The sequence below is a fragment of the Peromyscus californicus genome, unplaced genomic scaffold, assembly GCF_007827085.1.
Source record: "Peromyscus californicus insignis strain IS unplaced genomic scaffold, ASM782708v3 Scaffold_6__1_contigs__length_162567912, whole genome shotgun sequence".
In the NCBI taxonomy this organism is placed as follows: Eukaryota; Metazoa; Chordata; class Mammalia; order Rodentia; family Cricetidae; genus Peromyscus; species Peromyscus californicus.
The window spans coordinates 71521450-71544943 of NW_026294584.1; the positions used below are offsets into that span (position 1 = coordinate 71521450).

At 43.1% G+C, this 23494-nt stretch overlaps 1 protein-coding gene across 1 annotated transcript in view; it reads right to left on the reverse strand.

Annotated features, from left to right (window-relative positions):
• Nucleotides 1-3523: 3523 nt before the first annotated feature.
• The window catches only part of Cpvl (carboxypeptidase vitellogenic like), a 170896-nt gene continuing 150925 nt past the window's right edge, over nucleotides 3524-23494 (reverse strand). The window contains exon 13 of the mRNA XM_052721512.1: nucleotides 3524-3680. Coding sequence (XP_052577472.1) covers nucleotides 3570-3680 — 111 coding nt within the window. The 3' untranslated portion in view covers nucleotides 3524-3569. The remainder of the gene's footprint in view (nucleotides 3681-23494) is intronic.

Below are 23494 nucleotides of genomic sequence, written 5' to 3' on the forward strand. Positions count from 1 at the left end.
AGCTTCCTAAAATATACACATATCTGAAGGAGATCTAAATGAAGTCACCAAATAATGGGGGAGACAGAGCCTCAACTGGCCAACCTATTGTCACCAAATGAAGCCCCCAGTACTGGGACTGGGTTACAGAGAATTGAGTTGTTGGCCAAAAAGGTCCTCTGTATCTCCTCTTCTCTCTTTTAACTGTACAGTCCTCTGATTATATATTATAGCTTCTGGTTTAGTGTCTTTATGGGATTTCTGAGAGTGCAAAAGGAGTGTGTCTCTGCATCTGTACCTGTTTCTTGCACCATTTGGGGGTTGGTTGTTCCCAAACAACCCAGGATGTTGCTAAGACTATATATTGCTCTTGACAAGCTCAAAGCAAGGCCCCATTGCTCAAGACAACACCTACACAACTCTCCGAACATGGAGAAGTTGAACTGAACCTACATGGAGCCTTCACCCCTTCATCCTAGTGTCTTTGGTACAAGAAGGTCCTCTGCATTCTATCAAAGAAGAAACATAAGCACCAACCCAGCCACAAACTCTTTGATGTACAGTGCTGTCCTGCCTGCAAGAAATGCCAGTGCAGTGGTGGCACAGAGCTTGTGGGGGTAACCAACCAACATCAGATCTGATTTAAGGCCCACTCCACGAAGTGGAACCCATACCCGACACTGCTTGAGTGATCAAAAACCTGAGACTAGACAGGGAACTAGGGCAAAACAGAAATACTACTGTCCTAAAAACAAAACAAGGAAACAAAAACAACTGATGTAGCGATAAAATGATTCCTAATGACATTCTGCTATACTCAAAGATCAGTGCCTTGCTCAGCCATCATCTGAGAAGCTTCCTCCTACAGCAGATGGGAACAAATGTAGAGAATCACAGACAGTCAATGTGTAGAGAGTGATAGACCTTGTAATACTGAGCCTTAAATGGGATGGTCTCCATCGATTCCCTCCCCTTAGGGCTCAGGGGAACCTGGAGAAGAGGAGGTGGAATGTGTGAGAGCCAGAGGGAATAGAGAACACCAAAAAACAAAACAAAACAAACAAAACAAAACACAAGTCCCTCTAAATCAACATGATAATCACACACATGAACTCACAGAGACTTGAGGCAGCATGCACAGGATCTGTATGGGTCTGCCCCAGATGGGGTCCTAGAGCTGAAAGGAGAAGTGGACACATGTCTCCATCCTTAACCCAGAAGCCATCTCTAATTTGAAAATGAAAATTTCGTTTTCTCCAACCGAGTCTTACTGGGAGAACCAACGACTTCTAAGGTTGCATGCCCAACAATAGATGGCCAACAGAAGACAAACACAGGAGATTTCTTGTTTCCTATTGTTGTGTCAGGGATTTTCATTTCTTAAAAACATTTTATCTTCATTTTTATTTGTACTTTATCTCTCTGTATCTCCTCTTCTCTCTTTTAACTGTACAGTCCTCTGAGTATATATTATAGCTTCTGGTTTAGTGTCTTTATGGGATTTCTGAGAGTGCAAAAAGAGTGTGTCTCTGCATCTGTACCTGTTTCTTGTACCATTTGGGGGGCTATTTTCCTCCTATTCCAATATGTTCATATGTGTTTTATCATGTCAAAATATACTGTATATCATTTTATTATTGTCTCTTAGGAGCCTGTTGGATTTCTAATAGACAGAAAGGGGTGGATCTAGATGGGAGGGAAGATGGGGAGGTACTGGGAAAAGTAGAGGGAGGGAAACTGTAATCAGATATGTTATTCAAGAAAAAAATCTATTTTCAATAAAAGGAAAAATAAAATTTAATTTTTCAGTGAGCTAAATTGTGGTGATATATTGTGTATCCTAATAAAATTTGCATGAAGATCAGAGAATAGAACAAGCTACTAGATTAAACATAGAAGCCAGGCAGTGGTGGCACACACCTTTAATCCTAGCACTCCGGAGGCAGAGATCTATCTGGATCTCTGTGAGTTCAAAGCCACCCTGGACTACTTGAGATTGACTCAGTCTAGAAGAGAAAACAGAGCCAGATATTGGTGGCACACACCTTTAATCCCAGTACTGGGAAGCACACACGCCTTTAATCCCAGGAAGTGATGGCTGGGCAGAGAAAATATGTAAAGTGTGAGGTGACAGGAACTAAAGGCTTTTCAGCAGAAGCATCCCTTTCAGCTAGAAGCTTTTTGGCTAGGCTCTTTGGGCTGAAGCCTTTCGGCTGAGAGGACCCTTTTTGCTCAGAATTCAGAAGACATTCAAACAGAGGATTCATGGAATTGGCGAGGTGAGATGTGGCAGTGGCTTGTTCCTTTGTCTCTCTGATCTTTCAGCATTTACCCCAATATCTGGTACCAGGTTTTTACTATAAGACCTTTAGAAATTTGAGCAACACCAAATCATACCTGGGTAATACATGCTGAAAATCTAAATGTGCTGTAGAATTTCAGAGATGTGTGTGTCAAAAGGAAAATACGTCTGGATGTGACAGTTTTGTCATGAGAAAGCTAATGAGTGTATTCTCAACTATCCATATTTTGGTGCCAAGTTAGCTCAATTTTAATTCCAACAATGACATAAGATTAGGTTGCTCTTCATTTGATTACAGAAAGCAGAGAATTAAAAACTCAGATTTAAGAAGATCTAACATAGCCTGCAGGCTGTTTACAGAATGTGTACAACTCAATTGAGCCAGCGAACTCCAAAAAAGAAAAGGCAGATTGAGTGTGCTTTCTGCATCACATCCCCTGCTTATCCGGAGCTGGTGACATATCATTCTTCTACAAGGACAGTTTCTGCTCCTGAGAATTACATGATACCTTCTATGCTGAGATTTTGTGTGCTCAAAGTCCCTTCCAGAGACTGTTACACCTTCATCTTCTCCTTTGGGATGCTCAGCTGTTTTCATAGTAATATTCATCAACCCCCTCAGAGGCTGTTATAGTTCGAATTTGAAATGTCCCCACACGCTCAGGTTGTTAACTATTATTTCCCAGGTGGTGGCACTGATTCAGGAGTCTGTGCAACTTTTAGGATGTGGGGTCTTGCTGGGAGCACCAAGGGGTGAACTCTGAAGGTACAACCCAGCCCAGCATCCAGCCTCCCTCTCTGCTCCCTGGCCCACCACTATGTGAACAGCCTCTCTCCACACTCCTGCCACCATGGACTGAGCCCCTGCTGTGCCTTTCCTGCAGGGAAAGACTGAAACCACCAGTCAAAGCTAATCTTCCTTCCCTCTGCTGTTTCTGGATGCCAGGTATCTTGGTCAGAGCAACAGGAAAGTCCCTAGTACAGATGTGTCCAGAGATAAACTGTTTCATTATTTGCAGAACCAAATGTTGTCATGAATCTATTAATTTATTGAACTTTCTGTCCTGGGAAGGATTAGGTATTCCATCAGAACCCATTTTTCCCATCCCCTACATCAAGATGTGGTTCTCATTTAGGAGAGATAAAATCAAAAGGTCATGCATTTCAGCTTGACTTTTATTGATAAGAAATACCTTGCAAATATAAAAAGATATGTTTCTTATTTATATGGCATCTTTTTTTTAAAATCTTTTGTGATTAAAATTTGTAACTGTTTATGGAAAGGAGTTTATGAATTGTAAGGTTCCCATCCTCTGTCAAAGATGAATCGATTGATCATGTCAAAAGATCTCAGCGGCTGGTCATAGGGCAAAATGTGTCCTCCACCTCGAACAATTACCTTGATGAACAAAGACAAAGAAAACAGAGAAGCACATGTTATCAATACATGGACAACATAAACTCAGATTAAACACCACACACACACACACACACACACACACACACACACACACACACACACACACACGATGACTCAAATGGAATAAAAAGCTTGGCCTCTCTAACTTCATGTCATGGCTGCCCTTAACCTTTGAATCAAACCCTGTCCAGCTCAGCATCTAGATATCCTAACCATTTAGGAAATGTTTGGGTCACTACTGTTTAGTTGAGGGTTAAATTGCCTGTGGCCCATTGCAGCAGGTAGGTATTTCTTCTCTTGCTTTCCCAGCAGCACAAGCACCATGGTTTGACTGTCCAACAAGGAGAGAAATGCTTCCTCTTTGGTTCATTGTGAGTCGTGTGGAGGCTTACTGGATTCCTGCATATGGAATACTTAGCACAGGTGCCTGACTATACAATAAATGTTAGTCCTGTAGAGGTCTTGGGTTCACTCTAAGTGTCACAAAATGAATAAACATTTATTTGTTGTTAACAACACTTGTCCAATAATGATCTGTATCAAAACCCTGGGATTGGTATTGGAGAGATGGCTCAGTAGTTACATGGGCTTGAAGGATGAAGGATGAATTATGAAGGATGGCGTGAAGACCCTAGCACAAACCTAAGATGCCAGGCCACAGAGTGGAAGAGGAGGACATTGCTCCCTTCTTCTGACTGCTTCATGTGTTCCTGCACACACACATACACACACACACACACACACACACACACACACACACACACACACACACACACATACACACACACAAATAAGTAAATTGATTTTCAAGGGCCCCTAGAGTCAAAACATCCACTTTAACCTGGTTACCCTGGGACACTCGGTGTTCTGACCGTCATAGGAACAATCTGGGTTTAAAACAGTTGTTTGAGGAGTGGTCTCCTCACTTGGATGTGCATAAAAATATTTGTGTTTTCCTATTCTGAGGGTCCATGGAAGGTCTTGAGAATCTGCATCGCCAGCAATTCCAAAGTGTGACTGGAGCGGTCCATCCAAGGACTACCTGCTGTGATCTGCACCAGTACTTTCTCTGTTCTGCAACGAAGCAGGGGGTCTTCTATTGACGCCAAGACAATACAAGTTCAGTGCAATTCCATCCTTCCCGGGCATCTCTTCTCCTCCCATCTGCTCACATACCCTTGAGCCTGGGCACCCTCCACATCCTCCATCATTCAGTGGTGAGGAGAACAAGGGAGTTATTTAATCATTTTACTCTGTGATGTATCTCACCTTGGTCTACTTGTGAGCTGCCATATGGAATGAGCCAATGACATGGGACCCAGCATCCTTCACACTGGGAAGATAAGCTTCTATAGGCACAAGATTGTTTCCCATGGCTCCAAGTTCCCAAGCTGATCCACATACAGAGTTTTACCAACATCAACCTCAAAAATAAATTTATGAGTGCTGAAAAATAACACATTCGGGTTTTTTTTATAGCTAAGTCTCACGACTCACAAATCAAGGATGCAAGCCACTCAGCAGCTTTCAGAGGTGTGCGACAAAATGTGGCAGGGTTGTGATTACATATGTAAATGTGACAAGATTAATCTCAAGGCTCCCCAGATGGAAATAGCCTCATCCCCAGAAATGATGTATTTTGGGAGCTTCTAAGCTCATGCGTTCCAGATGTTCTGGAGGGTCGTAAGTGTGCCATGAATTTTAAAAGGGTTATACAAAGACTTAGAGCTTCATTCCAATTTAGTTTTTAGTAAATGATTCGATTCTCCCTGGATCTAGAGGTGTGGATCTAGCAGGAAAGGTTTCCCAGTTGGGGCTTTTTTAGCTGCCAGAACACAGGGAAACTCACAATGGCCTTATGGTACAGACATGTCAGGGCTGACTTCTCAGGGGTCTTTGGGGAAAAGATTTCTGGACAGTGGGTGGGCAGGGGTGCATGGATGCTTGACTATACTGCCAAGGAGGAATCTGCTCCTGCATGTACAGGAAATAACAGGCATGCACCACTTCTGTATGCAGCCCCACTCCCTGAGTAGTAGAGTGACACTGAGGAGAGCTGACCGGGCAAGCAACCACAGGATACACACCCACTGGGATGTGCTAGGGTGAACAGATTAGATTTGGGGTTTATTTTTAATTGCAGTAAAATACACTTAACATAAAGTTAGTGCAACCCAGTCACATTTAGTGTGTCCTCTGACATCAATAGGTAGCTGTGGATTTTTTTCACTGTCCCAACAGAAACCACAGCTGATATTCTGGCTGACCAGTCCTCATTTCTCCACAGTCTCTGGCAACCTAAGCAACTTCAGGCCTCTGTGGATCTGCCTAGTCTGGGCAGAACCTAAAGGGTTGTAAGTAGGGAATGACATGCTCAGATTTCTACTATTAAAATTACCTAATATCTAATGAGGAATGCTGTGGAATAATCCTTCTGTACACTGTGAAGATGTGTTGCTCTTATTGTTAAAAAAAAGAGCTGCCTTGCCAATAGCTAGGCAGGTAGAGGTTAGTTAGGACTTTCGGACAAAAAGAGAGCATGGGAAAGAAGGGGGTAGAGTTGCCAGCCAGATGCAGTGGAAGCAGGAGAAGAACATGCTGTGCTGAAAAAAGATACCACCATGTGGTAGAGCATAGATAAGAAATATGGGTTAATTTAAGATGTAAGAGTTAGTTAGTAACAAGCCTAAGCTATTGGCCAAATATTTATAATTAACAACAAGTCTCCATGTGGTTATTTGGGAGCTGGATGGCAGGACAGAGCTGACTGGTGGGAGAGAAAACTCTGCCTACAGAGGAGGCTTCAGAAGGGAATGATACCAGGACCATCAGCTTAGAAAAAGGATGGTGTAGGTTCATAGGGAAGAGTGGGAATGGGAAGGAGGTGGTGGTGCCAGAGCTGAACCAATGAAACCAGCGACTGATCAGATACAAAGGCAATTGACAATTGTCCTCCACTGCTGCCTCCACTTAGATTTCTGACATGAGCAGATTTGCAAGGATGGTAATTATCCAGGACAATGAAAAGGGGACCCATGGTAGATACAAGAGGTAGGATGGGTTGGAGGAGTCCAATGTCCGTGACAAACTGATGCACATGAGACACCTACTTGTTAGGATTTCAGATTTAAACTTAAGTTCTTTTACTGTTTTCAATATACACCCTAGCTGTGAACTCCTGGCTTCTAGCTTACAGATAGTAACTACAGGTCAAACTAAGATAAATATACCCTCAGGAAAAGACACATTGAAAAGAAAAAGTAACTGAAAATGAGAGTCAAAAACCCAGCCCCAGATTGTCAGTAGACACCTCTGACTATGAATGAGGCAAGGACTGTCCAAGAAAACCGGAGCAGAGATCAAGGCAGGGCTGCTTCAGCAATACACAGGAGGAGCCACCCTCAGGATTTCCCATTGTAAACCATCAGACTATCAATGACTATTGAACAGGAGGAGAAACATGGCTTCTGGGTGCCTTAGTGGATTCAAATGTCCCCAACACACTATCATCCATATGTTCCTGGAGAAATCCAGCTGGAGCGTTGGTGTGAGTGTTGTCTGTAGTGGATTCAAGAGAAAGCTGACCTTATAGTCTTAGGGGTATGTTGAAAAGCAAAACACAGTGAAAACCTCCAAAGGGGGAAAAATGGAGGCTTGGCACTGGGAAACGGCAGACTTTCCATTAGATCTGTGAGTTCCCACCGAGGGAGAAAGAGCAGGAGATAGAAACCCTCAGTAACCCCAGCAGCCAGCTCCACTGAAATCCTCTAACCACTGAACCCTCTTCAGGCATGCTCACACAAGGTTCATACATAAGCATGCAGGTGAACACATACATACAATACATACATACATATGTACACACATCCATACATATGTAATAAAAATAAATCTTAATAAAAAGATTTTCATCCATTGCTAACTGGAATTAAAAACTTAACAAATGACATTATAGTAGTTTATACATAGTAGATGAAAACATATTAGCAACAAAAGTTTATGTTTCTAGGTGAGTCAACAACATCCAGACTGAAGCATGGTGAGCAGCAGTGTAACATTACAACGGAAAGGCCAGGAGTCTCCAAAGCATCAGATTATTCTTGGCTGGACTTTGAGAATAAAAGCTAAGGGACAGGGCGAAGGAAATAGAAACATTTAGAGATACTGGTTGATAACTGTCCAGACTTGATAAAAAGCCACCCGTTCTCAGTCTTGGGAAGCTCGACAACCCCAAATAGGGTAACTATAGAGAAAACGACATCTAAGCACATCACAGGATACTGCTGAAGCCGCAGACAGGAACAGGAGAAGCATTCAAGAATGCCAACGCTCCTGCAGAGGAGCAAGGTTTGGTTCCCAGTACCTACAGCACAGCATAGAGCTGCTTGAAACTTCAGTTCCAGGGGAACGCATTCCCTCTGCTGATGTCCTCAGGCACACACACACGGCACACACACACTCACTCAGGCACACACACACGGTCCACACACATTCACTCAGGCACACACACACGGTCCACACACATTCACTCAGGCACACACACACACGGTACACACACATTCACTCAGGCACACACACACGGTACACTCACATTCACTCAGGCGCACACACACACACACACACACACATAAAATAAAACTTATTCTTTTAAATGTTTCACAGGAAAAGAAGGAGGAAAGTTAATTACAGAAATGGTGAAAACTGGAGATGATGAGAAGGTGCCTTCAAAGTTCTGCAAGAGTTGCGGGTCTAGCACCTCGGTACGCATGGAGACCTCATTGAGACATTTTCAAGGAAATGCGAGACTGAAAAACACTTTGGCCAGCAAAGTCTAAAGGTCGTTTATCAGACAGAAGGAAAAGGATCCCTAAAATAGTGGGCAAAAGTAATGAATGTTCTTACCATAATAATGGTAAAAAGTGTCACTTGCACAAAGGTGGTGTAAATCGAGTGAAAATAGTTCAAGGTATCCTTGCGTACTTGGAAAGTTGCAAATATGCCAGTTCACATATATTTCTTAAATTGGGATATCTGGGCATAATTCTTAGGTAAATATTAAGTGGGTCGAGAATAAAAGCATATGTTATCAGCAGATTATAATAGGGAACATGATGACTAAAATAATAGATGGACAAAAGGGTGCAAAGAGAATACAGACGAGATACCACATGTGAGGCGGAAAACTAACTATGATCACTTATTTAGAAAACAAGAATTATGATTCACTCGTCAGGAGTGGAAATAGCTATCTTCAATGGTTTTTTGATTCTCATATTCGGGGTCCCTCTTGCTCATGGAAACAATCTGAACAAAAGAAAGTAGCTTGACTGTGAGCTCAAAGCTCTATCAGCATGCTCAGCTTAACTACCTAGGTGATTTTTTTTTTTTTTTTTTTTTTTGGTTTTTCGAGACAGGGTTTCTCTGTGTAGCTTTGTGCCTTTCCTGGAACTCGCTCTGGAGACCAGGCTGGCCTCGAACTCACAGAGATCCGCCTGGCTCTGCCTCCCGAGTGCTGGGATTAAAGGCGTGCGCCACCACCGCCCGGCAACTACCTAGGTGATTTTACCCCTTCCGCTTGCCAACGCTATCAACCATCCCATTCTTTCTCTGCATCCCATCTCCCCTTCTCCCTACAGGTAATGCCAACCCCCTTCATCGCTCCACACACAAATGACAACCAGGCAAGACCTTACTTGCCGTAGCAGAATGGCAAGAAACTGTTCTGGCTTTCCCCCTCTTAGGAACTCACTTTACAACACAGTGTTTGGTGCAATTAAAAAGTAATTGAAACGTCCCTCCTCGTTCGGCCTTTCTGAATCCGGTTTTTATATCCGACATCCACAGGAAGGTAGAAAGCACAATCCAGTTCATTATTTCCCAGTATCTTACTTTAGGATCTACATTTATCGTTTCTTTTGTGTAAGGGTTGGGGTAGGGAGAGGGCAGAGGCTAAGCAGCCAGTGCCCTCCAGCAGTGGGGATGGCTCAGTATCCTGGATATCATGCAACAGGAGCCAGCCAACCCACTCAGGCTCTACTTCCTGCAAAAAGCTAGATGGAGTGGTTCTCGCAGGGCTGTGCTGGGCCTTTCCCACTAAATCAGAAGGGCCCATTAGATACAGAATCAGTGACATAAGTCAGTCACATGAAATTAGCTGAGGTCGAAGTGTCACTGCAGATCCTGGCAAACAGTGCAAACGAAAGCCTTTGACATATGGTCAGACAATGACCATTTTTGTCTTTCCCAGACAAACAGGGAACACGCTGGCAGGCTTCCTCTTTTTCAAGGTAAACTTAAGCACTGTGGTTTGAATATGAAGTAGTCTCCAAACACTCATGTTAAAGGTTAGGTCCCTGGCCCTCAGCACTACTGGAAGACAAGGAAGCCTTTAAGAGGTCTCAGGGGAAGGAAAGGTCACTGGAGCTGTGGCCTTCTAAGAGATAGTGGCTTTCTTCCTGTCTTCTTGCTTCCTGGTCACCATGAGGTAAGCAGCTTTGCTTCACCACACACTCTTGCCACAGTGTGTTACTTTACCACAGACCAGAAGGTGACCAAGCAGCTGACCCCATTCAGGGACCATGGACAGTGTGACCAAAATGACCTAGCTCAGCAGTCAAGAGCAATGGCTGCTCCTCCAGAGGACCTGGGTTCAATTCCCAGCACCCACACGCAGCTCATAACTGTCTGCAACTCCAGTTCCAGGGGACCTGACACTCTCACACAAACATACATGCAAGCAAAATACCAATGCACATGGAAATAAATAAATCCTTTACAAAATGACCTTTGCTCCTTTCCACCAGCTCTTCCACTGTGTTTTTGTCACAGTGACAGAGAGCCACCGCCACACAAAGAAACAGTCATTGAAACATAAATTACAAGGCCCCAAACTTCGATGAAACCTTGCCTCTGGAAATCAGATGGGCTAGATTTCAAATATTTGCAGAAAGATGAGGAGGCCTGCTGCTGGCCTGCCCATACCTGCCCCATGCTTTCTGGTGTAACTGGCAATAAGAAGATGCAAGCTTACCCACCAGGTCCCGGCTCCTTGCATCTACATCAGAGCATTCAGCCTGCTCCAAAGCTAGGCTGTTAGGGAAACCTCAGACCAGAAAGGATATTTGAACTTAACTGTATTATCGACCTGCAGTCTACAGGGATCCCAGAACCCACAATTGTTCCTGGGTCCCAGGGATTTGGGGTAGAGAGCATGCCAAACGTCAAAATGTTCCTGAAGACATTTCCTGAAATAACACATTTGACCGAGGAGCCCCTAACTGTAAGAAGATGTAGTTCCTTGGTCCTGCTGACAGCATGGCAGTACTTCTAAGACAACTTCGTGTCATTTTGCCCAGAATCAGGCCTACCTCCCTCTCCCTCCACTTTCTCCCTCCTTGTTTGTTTTCTGACTCTGTTTAGCATTCCCATAGTGATTGTGGTGACTGTTGCTTATGCTTTGAATCCAAACAACAAAAAGTTACTGTTTAAAAAACAAACCCGATTCTTTCTTGCTACTGATATACCATTAATTTTCAAAACCCATTCTCCATGGGTAGATAGTTCTTTAAATGTTATATTTCTTAGTATTTATTCACCTCCCATTTAATGAAATGGTTCTCTTTCAAATTTCAATAGATTATTAAAAACCACTCAACAGATAAGAGAAAATGATCTTTCTCTTTGTTGCCTAGCTGTAATACATCAATAAATAGATCTGCTAGCCAATGTATATTTTAATCATACAATAAATTAGTTCCCAGAGTATTAACTAAGTGCAATTTGGACAGCTTAATTTAGAAGCATTCTTTTTATGCTAAGCAGTCCTCTCTAATGAAATAGAACCATGTGAGTTAAGAAGGCTGCTGGCAAATCCTTAGAGTCAAATTGGGTATAGCTATTGTTTATTGTTTCCTTTGTTTTCAGGAAGCAAGCTGTGTGGAATTTTTTTTTTTAAGGAAACCAAACAAAAATCAAGAATCCAGTCTTTGAAAGGAGACGATGCTGTGCTCAGCCGCAGGATAATGAAGCCTGCAAGTTCTTTCATAACTTTGTGTTCCAGAATAGTCTTTGTGGTTGTTTTTTGTTTTTGTTTTTGTTTTCCTTCTTAAAGAAGACAGAAGGGAAATGGTCCATGGCTGAAATAATGCAGTCCTTAGTGGGAAGAGAATTGTTCTGAATTCTCCATTATCTCTGTATGTCTAGTCCATTGCCTGGAAGATGCCCTGCCCTATCTAAGTGCTCAGAAGCCATCACACTTCTTGGGAAATGTATTAAAATGCACATGTGCAGGAAAGGACAGGTGAGGGAGGGAGAAGTGAGGAGGAGAGGAGATCGGTCTATGGATGAAATTGAAGCCAGTTTGATTTGAATCCACTGAACATTCATTCACTCAGTGCCAGGGACTATGGCAAGGGGTGTGCAAATGGAGCCATGATACAATATCTCAGCCTCAAGCAGCTTGGTGTCCATCAGAAGCTGACAATCACGGTGTCCAATGTAGTACATACAATAGGGATGTACCTATCAGAGCCACTAAGAAAGATTCTACCCCTATGCTGAGGGGTAGAATCAAGGAAGGCTCCCGAAGGGAGCATGGGAAATGAGTTTTAATAAGCAAAGGGGGGATATTTCAGTAGCCAAAGCAGCAAGCATCATATCAGGTAGGTGTGAGAACATTGGGGGCTTGCTGGGCTCCTGTGGGGAGTGACATGGTATGTTGCTTTGCATCTCAGGGTTCTAACTGGGAAGGGGGGGGGGGAGGAGGATTGAGGCCTGAGCAGGGAATCTTTGTTAGGCTAAGCAGAGTTTAGACTTCAGCCAAGGGAACCAGTAAGAGGCTTTACACAAGAAAAGACAGGACCAGACTTGCAGTTTGGAAAAGTACTAAGACAAGGGTCAACTGATGAGTTAGCATCAGCTAAGGGGCTCCTGAGAAAGGAAAGAATTGAACAATAGAAACTGAAATACAAATACAGTTGGTCTTAAATGGCATCATTTAGAACATCGCCACAAGGCAAAATAGAGTTTGACTTGGGAATTTTCAGTGTGGGAAAGTCCTTATGGTGTTTTAATGCTCCCCTAAACACTGCACTATTTTTATTGCTATGTATGGATGCAGTGTTATGCTTTTTAAGTGGTTCTCTGTGGTTTCTATGACGAGCATTAGGGAATGAATCGAATCAGGCCAATGAGCAGGAGACTACAGAGCAGATGTGAGAGACGCCAGCTGAGGACCGGAAGTTGGGGAGAGGACAATGATGGCTCTCCTTCATCTTCTGGTAAGACTTATGGCAAGGCAGAATCATGCAGAGCAAACCAGCTGGATCATGTCTCCTCCCTGTCTGGACGGACAGGTGATGAAAATGAGGATTCTGAGAGAGAAAGAATCACGTTCTCTCTGCTGTTGCCTAAGGCTGGGTTGGAGCTGCAAGGCACCGCTGAAACCTGGTGGTTTGACTCGTTGTCTCTTATTACAGAGCCACTGACTGGTGGAGTTGAAAGGTGCTGAAGGAACGTATTTCTGATTTTTTTCCCCTGAAATCAGCTATGGCAGGGGATATGTTGAAAGAAAAGCACAACTAAAGCACCCTGGAAATTTGGGTATGCCACAGTCAGTACAGTTGGTAGGGGCCAGAAAAGTAGAGAGCAGAAGGCAAGAACAGGAGAAAACTAACCACAAACATCAAGACCCAGAAAAGATGCGAAGGCCTCCCTCACTAACAAGCCCAGGTAAGTGAAAGATAACAAGGAAAAAGACACAGTGTTCAATAACCCGACCTCTTAGACCTCAAGGACACAACCCGTGTGGAAGACACACATATTCTAGTTATGCTAACACAGGTACAAAGAGTTATTGGCAAGAACGTTCACAGTGAGACCAACTGTAGACACAAAGTCTGAGGAGGAGCCTAAGGGCCACCAGCGGTGGATGGGTGAATAACACAATCGTATTGTGTAGTGAAAAAGAATGGCGACATTGAGCACGTCGGCGTGGGTGAATCTCACCAGTGCAGGCTGGCACTAAGTTATGTCGTCACAAAATACACACTGAGCAGTTCCTTTATGTGAAATTAAGCACAGAAGGAACAAAATGTATATTTATAGAGAAAATATTATATATGTAAAGGATTATTAATACAAATGAGCAAAGGAAGAGAATGATGAACTCAAAACACAAGACAACACTTCCTTCCAGGGGTAGTAGGGAGGGGGTAGGGCAGGGAAAGCCAAGATACTGGAATGCTGGATTTCTTAAACTGGCCAGCAAAGATAATGGCATTCACCTCTGATCCACCTCACCTTCCATAAACATTATTACTACTGAGTATGCATTCAATATTTAATTGTAAAGGGGAAAAAGGAAAACTGCCTACTGATGCAGCCAGGCTCACAACAAGGAATCTGGAGGAGACCTAACATGCGATCTGATATGCTTTTCTCTTCTCCCAACATAGAGATGATGAGGTCAGGGCCCCTGTCTCAACACGGTGGGTGGGAAGGACACAGAAAAGCTACGGAGCAGAAGCCAAGGCTGAAGGTTCCCTGGAGGTCCCCTTGTGTAGCAGCTCCAGGAAGGCAGAGCTGCCAGAACCTAAACCCTGGGACTCTGGCCGCTGCGTAACAAAATAAATATTAGGAACAAAAATAAATACTGAGATCTCCACACTGGACAGCCCAGGCCCAGGAAGCTTGCTTTCTTGTTTTGAAGCTTGCTTGCTGCTCGCTACAGCTAAGCTCCTACATTTCCCTCCTTTGTTTCCATCTGTTAGGAATTTGGTACAAATGAAAAGAAAATGAAAGACTGGCTCCTCTTCACTTAGTGTCAGCAGGGATGTTTTGGACCATTGTTGAGCTAGAAGGGACTCGAGACTTTGGAGATAATTTAATGCTGGAGCCAGGCGTGGTGGTGCACATCTGTAACCACAGCGCTGGTGAGGCAAGAGGAATGTAAGTCAGAGGCCAGTGTGGGCTGTACTGTGAGTCCCTATCTCCAAACAAACAACTAAAAGGAAAGAGAAAAGAAAGAATGTATTGCTCAGTTTAGACAACGTGAACGGCAGACATCACCTCAGCTGTCCCTACTTCTAACTCAAAGCTTTCCCCGTCACAGAGAAGCAATAACCAGACACAGCTCTAAGTCAACCCGATAAACACTACTGAAGTAATTTAATCATTTGAACTTTTAACATGATGTCAGTAAGTGATCCCATGAAGATGGGAAGAGCTGCCTGGCCTGGGAAAACAGATGAATGCAGGAGAGGCTGGTACGAAGAGGAGGGACCAATCACCACTTGTCCACCAGGAGTTGAATAATCAGTGAGCATTAGTTAAATCATCATGGTAGCTAATCTTCCCGTGAATTTTTCCTTTTCTTTTAAAAACTAAATCATTTAAAATGCATAAATTTATGCTCAATAGTAATAATGCTTGTGTAAGGGAAAACAGATCAGAAATGAACGTCATTATTTTTGCCAGCAAGTTTAAGAATTCGAATGTGTCACAGGTGAGGACCCACTTGGACAGGCTAAGTAATTTGCCTCAAGTCACGCTGCTAGGGAGTAGAGCAGGGACCTAACCAGGCATAGCATGGTTTTGGCTAGGAAGCGCCCCTCAGAAGTTCATGTGTTGAAGGCTTTTCCCCGGGGGGAATGGATCAGATCTTTGGAGGTGTGACGGATCATCGGGACTCAGATCTAAACGAAAGATTCATCTACTGAGGAGTTAGACATTTGATGGCAAGATTGAGAGAATGGTCTGAGTGGGAGGAAGCGGGTCACTGAGAGCATGCCACTGAGGGGTGGATTCCAGCCACTGTCCCATGCCCTCTGAGTCTACGCTCCCCAGTGCTCTGCTCTACAATGTATGCCCTCTTTTACCTCTCTGCCTAACCACAGGCCCACAGTGACAGGCCAAGTAATCACGGCTAAAAACCTCAGAAACAGAGAACCGAACTGCTGCCCCCTCAATGATTTCTCTCAGATATTTGTTATGAGAAACATGAACACATTGCATCTGTCCTCTTAACCCCTCCCCTACAGTGTTAGCAGAATATGCAGATAACAGGAGAAGTGGATAGGCTCACTAGGGAAATAATTTACTTGATAGTTTAGCTCACAACTTCTCAGCCTTGGGTCACCAAAGCTAGGCTGTGACTTGGGTTTGGGAGACTCTATACATTATTTCAATAATTCAAAACAAATTTAACACATGGGTCCCTAATCTTTGGTGGGGGGGTGTTATAGGTACCTCTGTCTATCTGATATAGTCATAATGTTTTAAAACGGGGTGAGGGTGGGCTTTATATCTGCAGGGAATAGATTTTAGGACCTTCTAGGGATAGCAAAAATCTATGGATGCTCAACTCCCTTGATATGAAAGTGTGGTTATGGCTAATATTAAGCACACACTTCTGAACACGCTAAATCATTTGTAAGTTAGTTAAAACACTGTCATTTCTTACTTTTTTCATTTCTGTGACCGAATACTTGACAAGAAGAAACTTAGGGGAAGAAAGATTTATCTAGGCTCACACGTTCATGGACGGTAAGTCATGGCAGTACGACTTGCTCCCTCTCCTGGCAGCCTGAACTTGCCCTAATTACATCTCCTCAAAGCAGGAAGCAGGGGGTGGATCTGGACCATAAACCCTCAAGGTCACCTAGCAACCTTCTAAAACAGCACCACCATCAGCCAGTGTCCTGAATTGTAGAGCATGTTCTTCGGAATCACAACATTCCCTCCAGACTGAAACAGGAGGAAAGGGCAGACTCAGCTGCCAAAACCCAGCCTCAAAGACTGAATATCCTTGCCCAGCAGTACAAAAAGGAATAAACATCCCAACTGTGGAGCTCCCTGCAAGACACACAGAGAGCAGCAGGGTGCTGTTTGGGAGCTAGTATCCATGTCGCTATGGTATTTCTGGGGATGCAGATGCTTTTCAGTCATTCCTGCTCCCAGGAGTCATGCCTCTCCCACATTCCTATTTGGAACCTCAACAAAAAAACTTCTTGTTTCACCAAATGGGTCATTGGCTTAATTATCACATTGGTCTGTAGTGGACTCCTTTTCTAGGGTAAGTGTATGTGTGTGTGTGTGTGTGTGTGTGTGTGTGTGTGTGTGTGTGTGTGTGTGTGTTGTATCTTCCCAGGAAAAGGCAACATGTTCAAAACATAAACCTATGGGGGCCACTTCAAAGCCAAACTATTATATACACCCAATACAAAATGAATGATACATAAATCATTGTACTATATTATATTTAATAGGAAAAAATTGTCTACATGTTCTATGCAGATGTATCTATCATAACCACGTTTTGATCTATGGTGAATTCACAGACACAAAACCCATGGACACAGAAACCTAATTGTATAAACACACACACACATACACACACACACACACACATACACACACACACACCATATTTGTAGATCACAAATGAAGCTATTAAATAGACATAATCAATATGGTAAAATGTAAATTTACAATACGTGTATGTGTGTATATATATTCTATTAATTTAATCTGAAATCACTAGTTTCAGTAAGTCTGTAATTTTAAACTAATGATGAGCACCAAAGTCATTTCCAGTATCAACCTCAGCATCTGTGACAGTGAATCTGATGTAAAAATGGCTCTCCTTTCTGGCGAGGTAGTCAAAGGCACCGCCAGTGCCACTGTGATTTTTTTGTGTGTGTGCCTACATTCAAAACAAAAGGAAATGCCAAATTTCGTAATTCATAATGGAAGGAAATACTATTTCAGCAAAAGGTTAGTAAAAATAAGGATGTGATTTTTTTCCCCTAAGTTCAATGACCTCTTGAATCCTAACCGTAAAGACTCTAGTCCTAGACTAAGAAGCTTAATTGAATAACTGAATGGAAATATTAAGTTTACTCATAAAAAGACTACACACACTAAAACAATAGACTTTCCCCCCAACCCCTGCCTTTGGCATAGAAATCTATCAACCCCTTATAGTATTTGATCAACAATGAATAGAAACAAATTCTCTGTGGCCAGTGACCAGTGCTTTTGTTGAGAACCAACACTCTGGACGGTATTTAAAGCAGACACTGCCCCAAATAATCCCTTCTCTGTCAGAGAAGGACAGATGCATCACTATCTAAGATCATTCACATCAAAACCACATAACCACAGCACAGAACACAACTGCTAGCTTTTGAGAAAGGAAGCTGATGCTTTGAATAAAGAAAAGCGTTTTTCTACAAATCTAAATCGCCAACAGTCTCCCTTGATTTGAGAGAACAAGGCCTACTTGTAAACCAACAAGGACTGGCAAGAACAGAAGGTGAAAATTCAGCTTAAGTTTTTGGCTGAAGATTTCAGTGAGTCGAGGCTGTCGTAGTAAACTCTGCTGAGGGGACGAGCCATCTCCAACTGTGGTGCTTCTGATCAATTGCTGATTTTTTAGGGGTAGAGCCATGCTCTCTGATGTCTGACTAGAAAGCTAGTCAGTAAAATAAGTTAGAATTTAGCAATGCCCTTGTGAATCAGAGGACATTTGTACACACACGAGCCACATGCGGCTTCTGCAAGATGAAGGCCACAGTAGTGTCAACGGGATCAAAAGACAGCATAGTTTCTACTTTCAAATTGTTTGCTATCCTTTGCCCCAAGAAGAATACGACCTTTCTCTGGGGTTTTCTTGACAAAGACAACACAGTAGAAGAAAGTATTGTGACTTTTGAATGCAGACCTTAAAAGGAGACTTGTGAGTCTCAGTCTGACAGAGCTGCTGCCATGTTGTAATTAGGTCCAGGCTAGCATACTACCTACATGGCCCCAGAGAGAGAGAGAGAAAGCCCCAAAGAGGGGACCACGCTGACATCCCAACTTTAGCCAAGCTCCAGCTGGATACAGCCGTGTGTGTGTGTGTGTGTGTGTGTGTGTGTGTGTGTGTGTGTGTGTGTGTGTGTGTGTGAGAGAGAGAGAGAGAGAGAGAGAGAGAGAGAGCTCAGTCTACCCTGCCTGAATCAGAACATCCAACCAAGTCTAGTCTGTCCATGCTTGTGAGAAATAATAAACTGTGGCCTTACAGCACTGAGTTTTAGAAGCATTTGTTATTACACAGAAAATAACAAAAAAAAAGAAAAAAAGAAAAATGTTTTCTGATAAGTCTTAGCCAGTTTTTTTATCCCGAGAGACCAGGGTTCCTAACTTAAAATCTAAGAAGTGAAAACCAAGGTCCAATCCACCTTTCTTTTTGTCTTAAGTTAACTTTTATTAGCATTCAGAAAAGGGTTCATTATTATGACCTTCATATATATATATAAAATTGTACCTTTCTCATGTGAATGCCCTACCCTACTAATCCATCTTTATATGGCAGATGTTGGTGAGAATGTGGAGCAAGGGGAACATCCTCCACTGTTGGTAGGAGTGCAAACTTGTGCAACCACTTTGGAAATCAGTATGGTGGTTTCTTAGAAAACTGGGAATCAACCTACTTCAAGACCCAATGATACCACTATTGGGCATATCCCCAAGGAATGCTCAATTGTACCACAAGGACACATGCTCAACTATGTTCATAGCAGCATTATTCATAATAGCCAGAACCTGGAAACAACCTAGATGCCCCTCAGCTGAAGAATAGATAAAGAAAATGAGGTACATACACACTGTAGAGTACTACTTAGCAGAGAAAAACAATGACATCATGAAATTTTCAGGCAAATGGATGGAACTAGAAAATATCATCCTGAGTGAGATAACCCAGGCTCAGAAGGACAAACATGGTATGTACTTGCTCATAAGTGGATACTAGATGTAAAGCAAAGAATAACCAGACTACACCTCACAGCTCCAGAGAAGCTAGCTAACAAGGAGAAGCCCAAGAGGGATGCATGGATTGCCCTGGGAAGGGGAAGTAGATGAGATCTCCATGAGTAAACTGGGGGTGAGGAGGGGGAATGGAGGGTAGGGAATGGGGGATGAGAAAACAAGGGAATGGGATGGTTGAGCTGGAACAGGGACAGAGTGGGAGAGCAAGGAAAGAGACACCATAATAGAGGGAGACATCATGGGGATAGGGAGGAAAAAGGTGCTAGGGAAGTTCCCAGGAATACACAAGGATGACCCCAGCTTAGACAACTAGCAATAGTGGAGAGGTGCCTGAACTGGCCTACTCCAGTAATCAGATTGGTGAATCAGAATATGATGATGGTCATAGAGCCATCATCCAGTAACTGATGGAAGCAGATACAGAGATCCACAGCCAAGTTCCAGGCAGAGCTCCAGGAGTCCAGTCAAATAAAGAGATAAAAAAGGGATTCTATGAGCAAGGGGCATCAAGATCATGATGGGGAAATGTACAGAGACAACCAAACCAAACTAGTGGGAACTCATGAACTATGGACCAATAACCATGGGACTGGACTAGGCCCTCTGCATAGGCAAGACAATTGTGTTGCTTGACCTGCTTAAGGGTCCCCCTGGCAATGGGATCAGGATCCATCCCTGGTACATGAGTGGGGTTTTTGGAGCCCAGTGCCTATGGTGGGACACCTTAAACAGCCTTGGTGCAGAAGGAGGGGCTTGGACCTGCCTCAACTGAGTGGACTCTCCTTGGACACATTCACATCCTCAGCCGACTTTCCTCTCCATTGAGAGACCATTCAGTGGCCATCCTCTCCTACTTTTTTGAATTATGTGTGCTCACAAAAAACAAACTAAGGTTAAAGTTAGTTTTAAAGCAGTGCGGCTGGAGAGCTGTGGTAGTTATTACTTTCTGTCTGCATGGTCTGCCTTCTCCCTCCTCCTCCTCCTAAGAAGTGCACCTGCCTTTAGGGAACAAAGTCGTCTGTATGATCAGGATGTATTGCCAAGTACTACAGCCACCACCACTGCATGCACATCCATGGCAGGCATGTAGCCTCGAGCCTGCTGACCAGAGTATGCCATCCCACTCTGCCTCACTGTCCCTAAAGCGTTTAAGCGCACTGTGGTGTAGTGGGAAGATCTAGATGTGCTGCCTAAAGTTACCTACTAGGAAGAGTCTTTAGAGCATTGAGCACATTTCTCAGGTGATGCTTCTGCTTCCCCATTTACAAATTAGTAAGTATATTACCACAGATTACAGAGTAACAACAAGAATTCCATAGACTCAAGGATAGAGGTGGCAGGCTACAGCCCAAGGGGTTTTGCCAATGCAGGAACCTTGTCAACCATCCTTGGCATCTCCCTTGGTCCTTGCCACATCCCTACAGAGTAACTGTTCTTACTCTGAGTTTGCAGAACAGGTAGTAAGTGGCCAAACTGAATTCAAATCAGGTTAATCTAATTTCACAGTCTACCTTGTGCTCACTAACCACATGACCCCCAACGTGACCCCTCTCTGGAAGAGTCAACCTCTAAGTCCCTGTGCTCCTTCCCTCTCTGCTAAAGCTCAGGGCATGTTGGAGAAGCCCCCGAGACTGTGGCAGACCACATGTCTGAATGCTCAGTGGGGCAAGCATCCCCCGGAGTCAGGCGTAAGCTTGGCCAGGGCTGTACTGCAGGGGTTGGAGCGTCTTAGGACAGCCGAGCTGGCAGGGATACCAGCATGCTTCCTCTAAACATCATGGGCCTTTAAGGTGACATGAATACATGGTGAGAAACATCTCTCCAGGGAATCTGTCCTTACAGCTTGGTCATTAAAGCTTACTTCTCCATCTCTTCTTCGAGCTAGAATCAAGTGTCAAGCAGGCAATCTCATTGAAGAGATGAAGCATGTTCCCATAGTAAAACTTCTAACAGGACATTGTTCCCAGGGCCTCCCTGGCCTAAATTCATCCTATTGCTGCCATGTTAAAGTTCTCTTGCAGCTGTAAATATGTCCTTAAAATCTTTCAGTGATCCCCTGCAAACAGAACATATGTCCTTGAACCCACCACTAAGTCCCCATGACCCCCTTCTAGTCCTTTCCCAGCTATCCTCCAAGCTCCAGACCATGAACCAATGTGCTCTGCCCACTTCAGCTCTCCTTTCCAGCTCCCCACCCACATTCTCTCTGGTTACTCCGCCACTTCCAGCATTTGCTATTTTATTACTATCACAGGTTCCTAGTTACAACTCTTCTTAACACTGGATTATTGTATATACTAGTAAACTAATTTAGTAAAATATCAGCCTTAGATAATTTGCAGTTATGGATTCTTGTATATTGATGCAAATGTAAATTATCTTTATATTCCTATTTAAGATAATCTCTATATTGACATAAATACAAAACTATATTTGTTGTATTATATATATATATATATATATATATATATATATATATTCCTACTCCTATTTGAAATATCTTGTATATTGATACAAATGCAAAAATTATATTTATCACACTGAATATTTGTTCTACCTCTGTCTGAATATTTGTTCTACCTCTGTTTAAGATATTTTGTGTATTGTCACAATTTTGAGGTCATTGTCCTTTTACTGTACACCTGTTCACAGACTGTTTACCTTGTTTATATGAATTCTCAGTCCTTAGGTTATTTAGGTAGATAAGACTTACAGATTTATAGTCATCTATGCTTGTCATTTCTTAGTTATGTTAGTTAGGTTGTCCAGATTTACAGATACATAGGTCAGATGGACAGGTAATCTTCAAACACTTCATAGACCTAGAGAATATGGCATTTAAATGTTTTGATAACTTAGAATTCTGTTGACATGGACACAATTGCTCCTGGCAGCACCGATCTGATCCCAAGAGAGCGTTGGGCTTCTAAGACACTTCATTTGGAAGTTTATCTTCTTGGCGTAAATGGCCTGCTGGGCAAAGAACTGCTCTTGCCTTGACTGCTGACAGTACTAATGCTGTCCTTTCCATCCAAGCAGGACACAAGGAAAAGTGACTACTGAACTCTGCCAAGACAGAGTAAGATGGTCTTTCAAAATTCCTGCTTCTGAAAATGGTCTGTCAGATACTCCAGGCCTGCAGCCATATTGGATGCCTCAATGATGCTGAGAAAATTTAGGTGACTTTCCAGGCTGCCAGTTGTCTCTGTCTATTCTTGCAAGATTTCTGAAAGTTGATTGCATGCATCTCCTGTTTCCTCAGGTATTATTATATTCCTTCTCAGGTCTTTGATGGTGTTGAAGACTAATAGTTACAGTTCTAATCTTCTCGTATCTTAGCTAGAACATATTAAGTATTAGATTTAGATTCTTCAGGATAGGACAGCTTTTGGAATAATCTCTATAACAGGCCATTTACCTATGTTCTGGACATCTCTAGATTTTAGTAAGTGTCTCTTGTTTGATGTTGTTCTTGTTGGTTGTAGTTCCATTTTGTTTAGGTCATTACCCTTTATTTCTCCTGGACAATATTTGCTGATCATTCCTATTGTATATAGTTTTGTGTTAGGTTAGAACTTTCTTATGTAGACAAAAGAGGGAGATGTAGTGGGTAACTGTTCTAGCTATGACCTTGAAGCACTGCCTCTAGTGAGGTGGCAGTTAACTGTTACACCTGCCAATGACCTTGAAGTACATGCCCCTGAGGCATGGTCACTCAGGACCCTTAAGGTGGGATGCACATACACGGTTCTTCTCTCCCTGTGGTTTTGGATGCTGGAGACAAACCGGGCAAAAGAACAGCGTGGGACTGTGCCTCAGCCTTCCAGGATCCTGCAATAATTCCTCTGTTCTGGACAGTGGGTTTTCTTTCTCTAATAAATTCCTTTTTCCTTTAAGGAGACTCTGTGGATTGCTAGCAATATCTGGACCCATTACACTATGATTCCATCTTGACAGTAGCAGGCATGAGGTAAGAAAACATG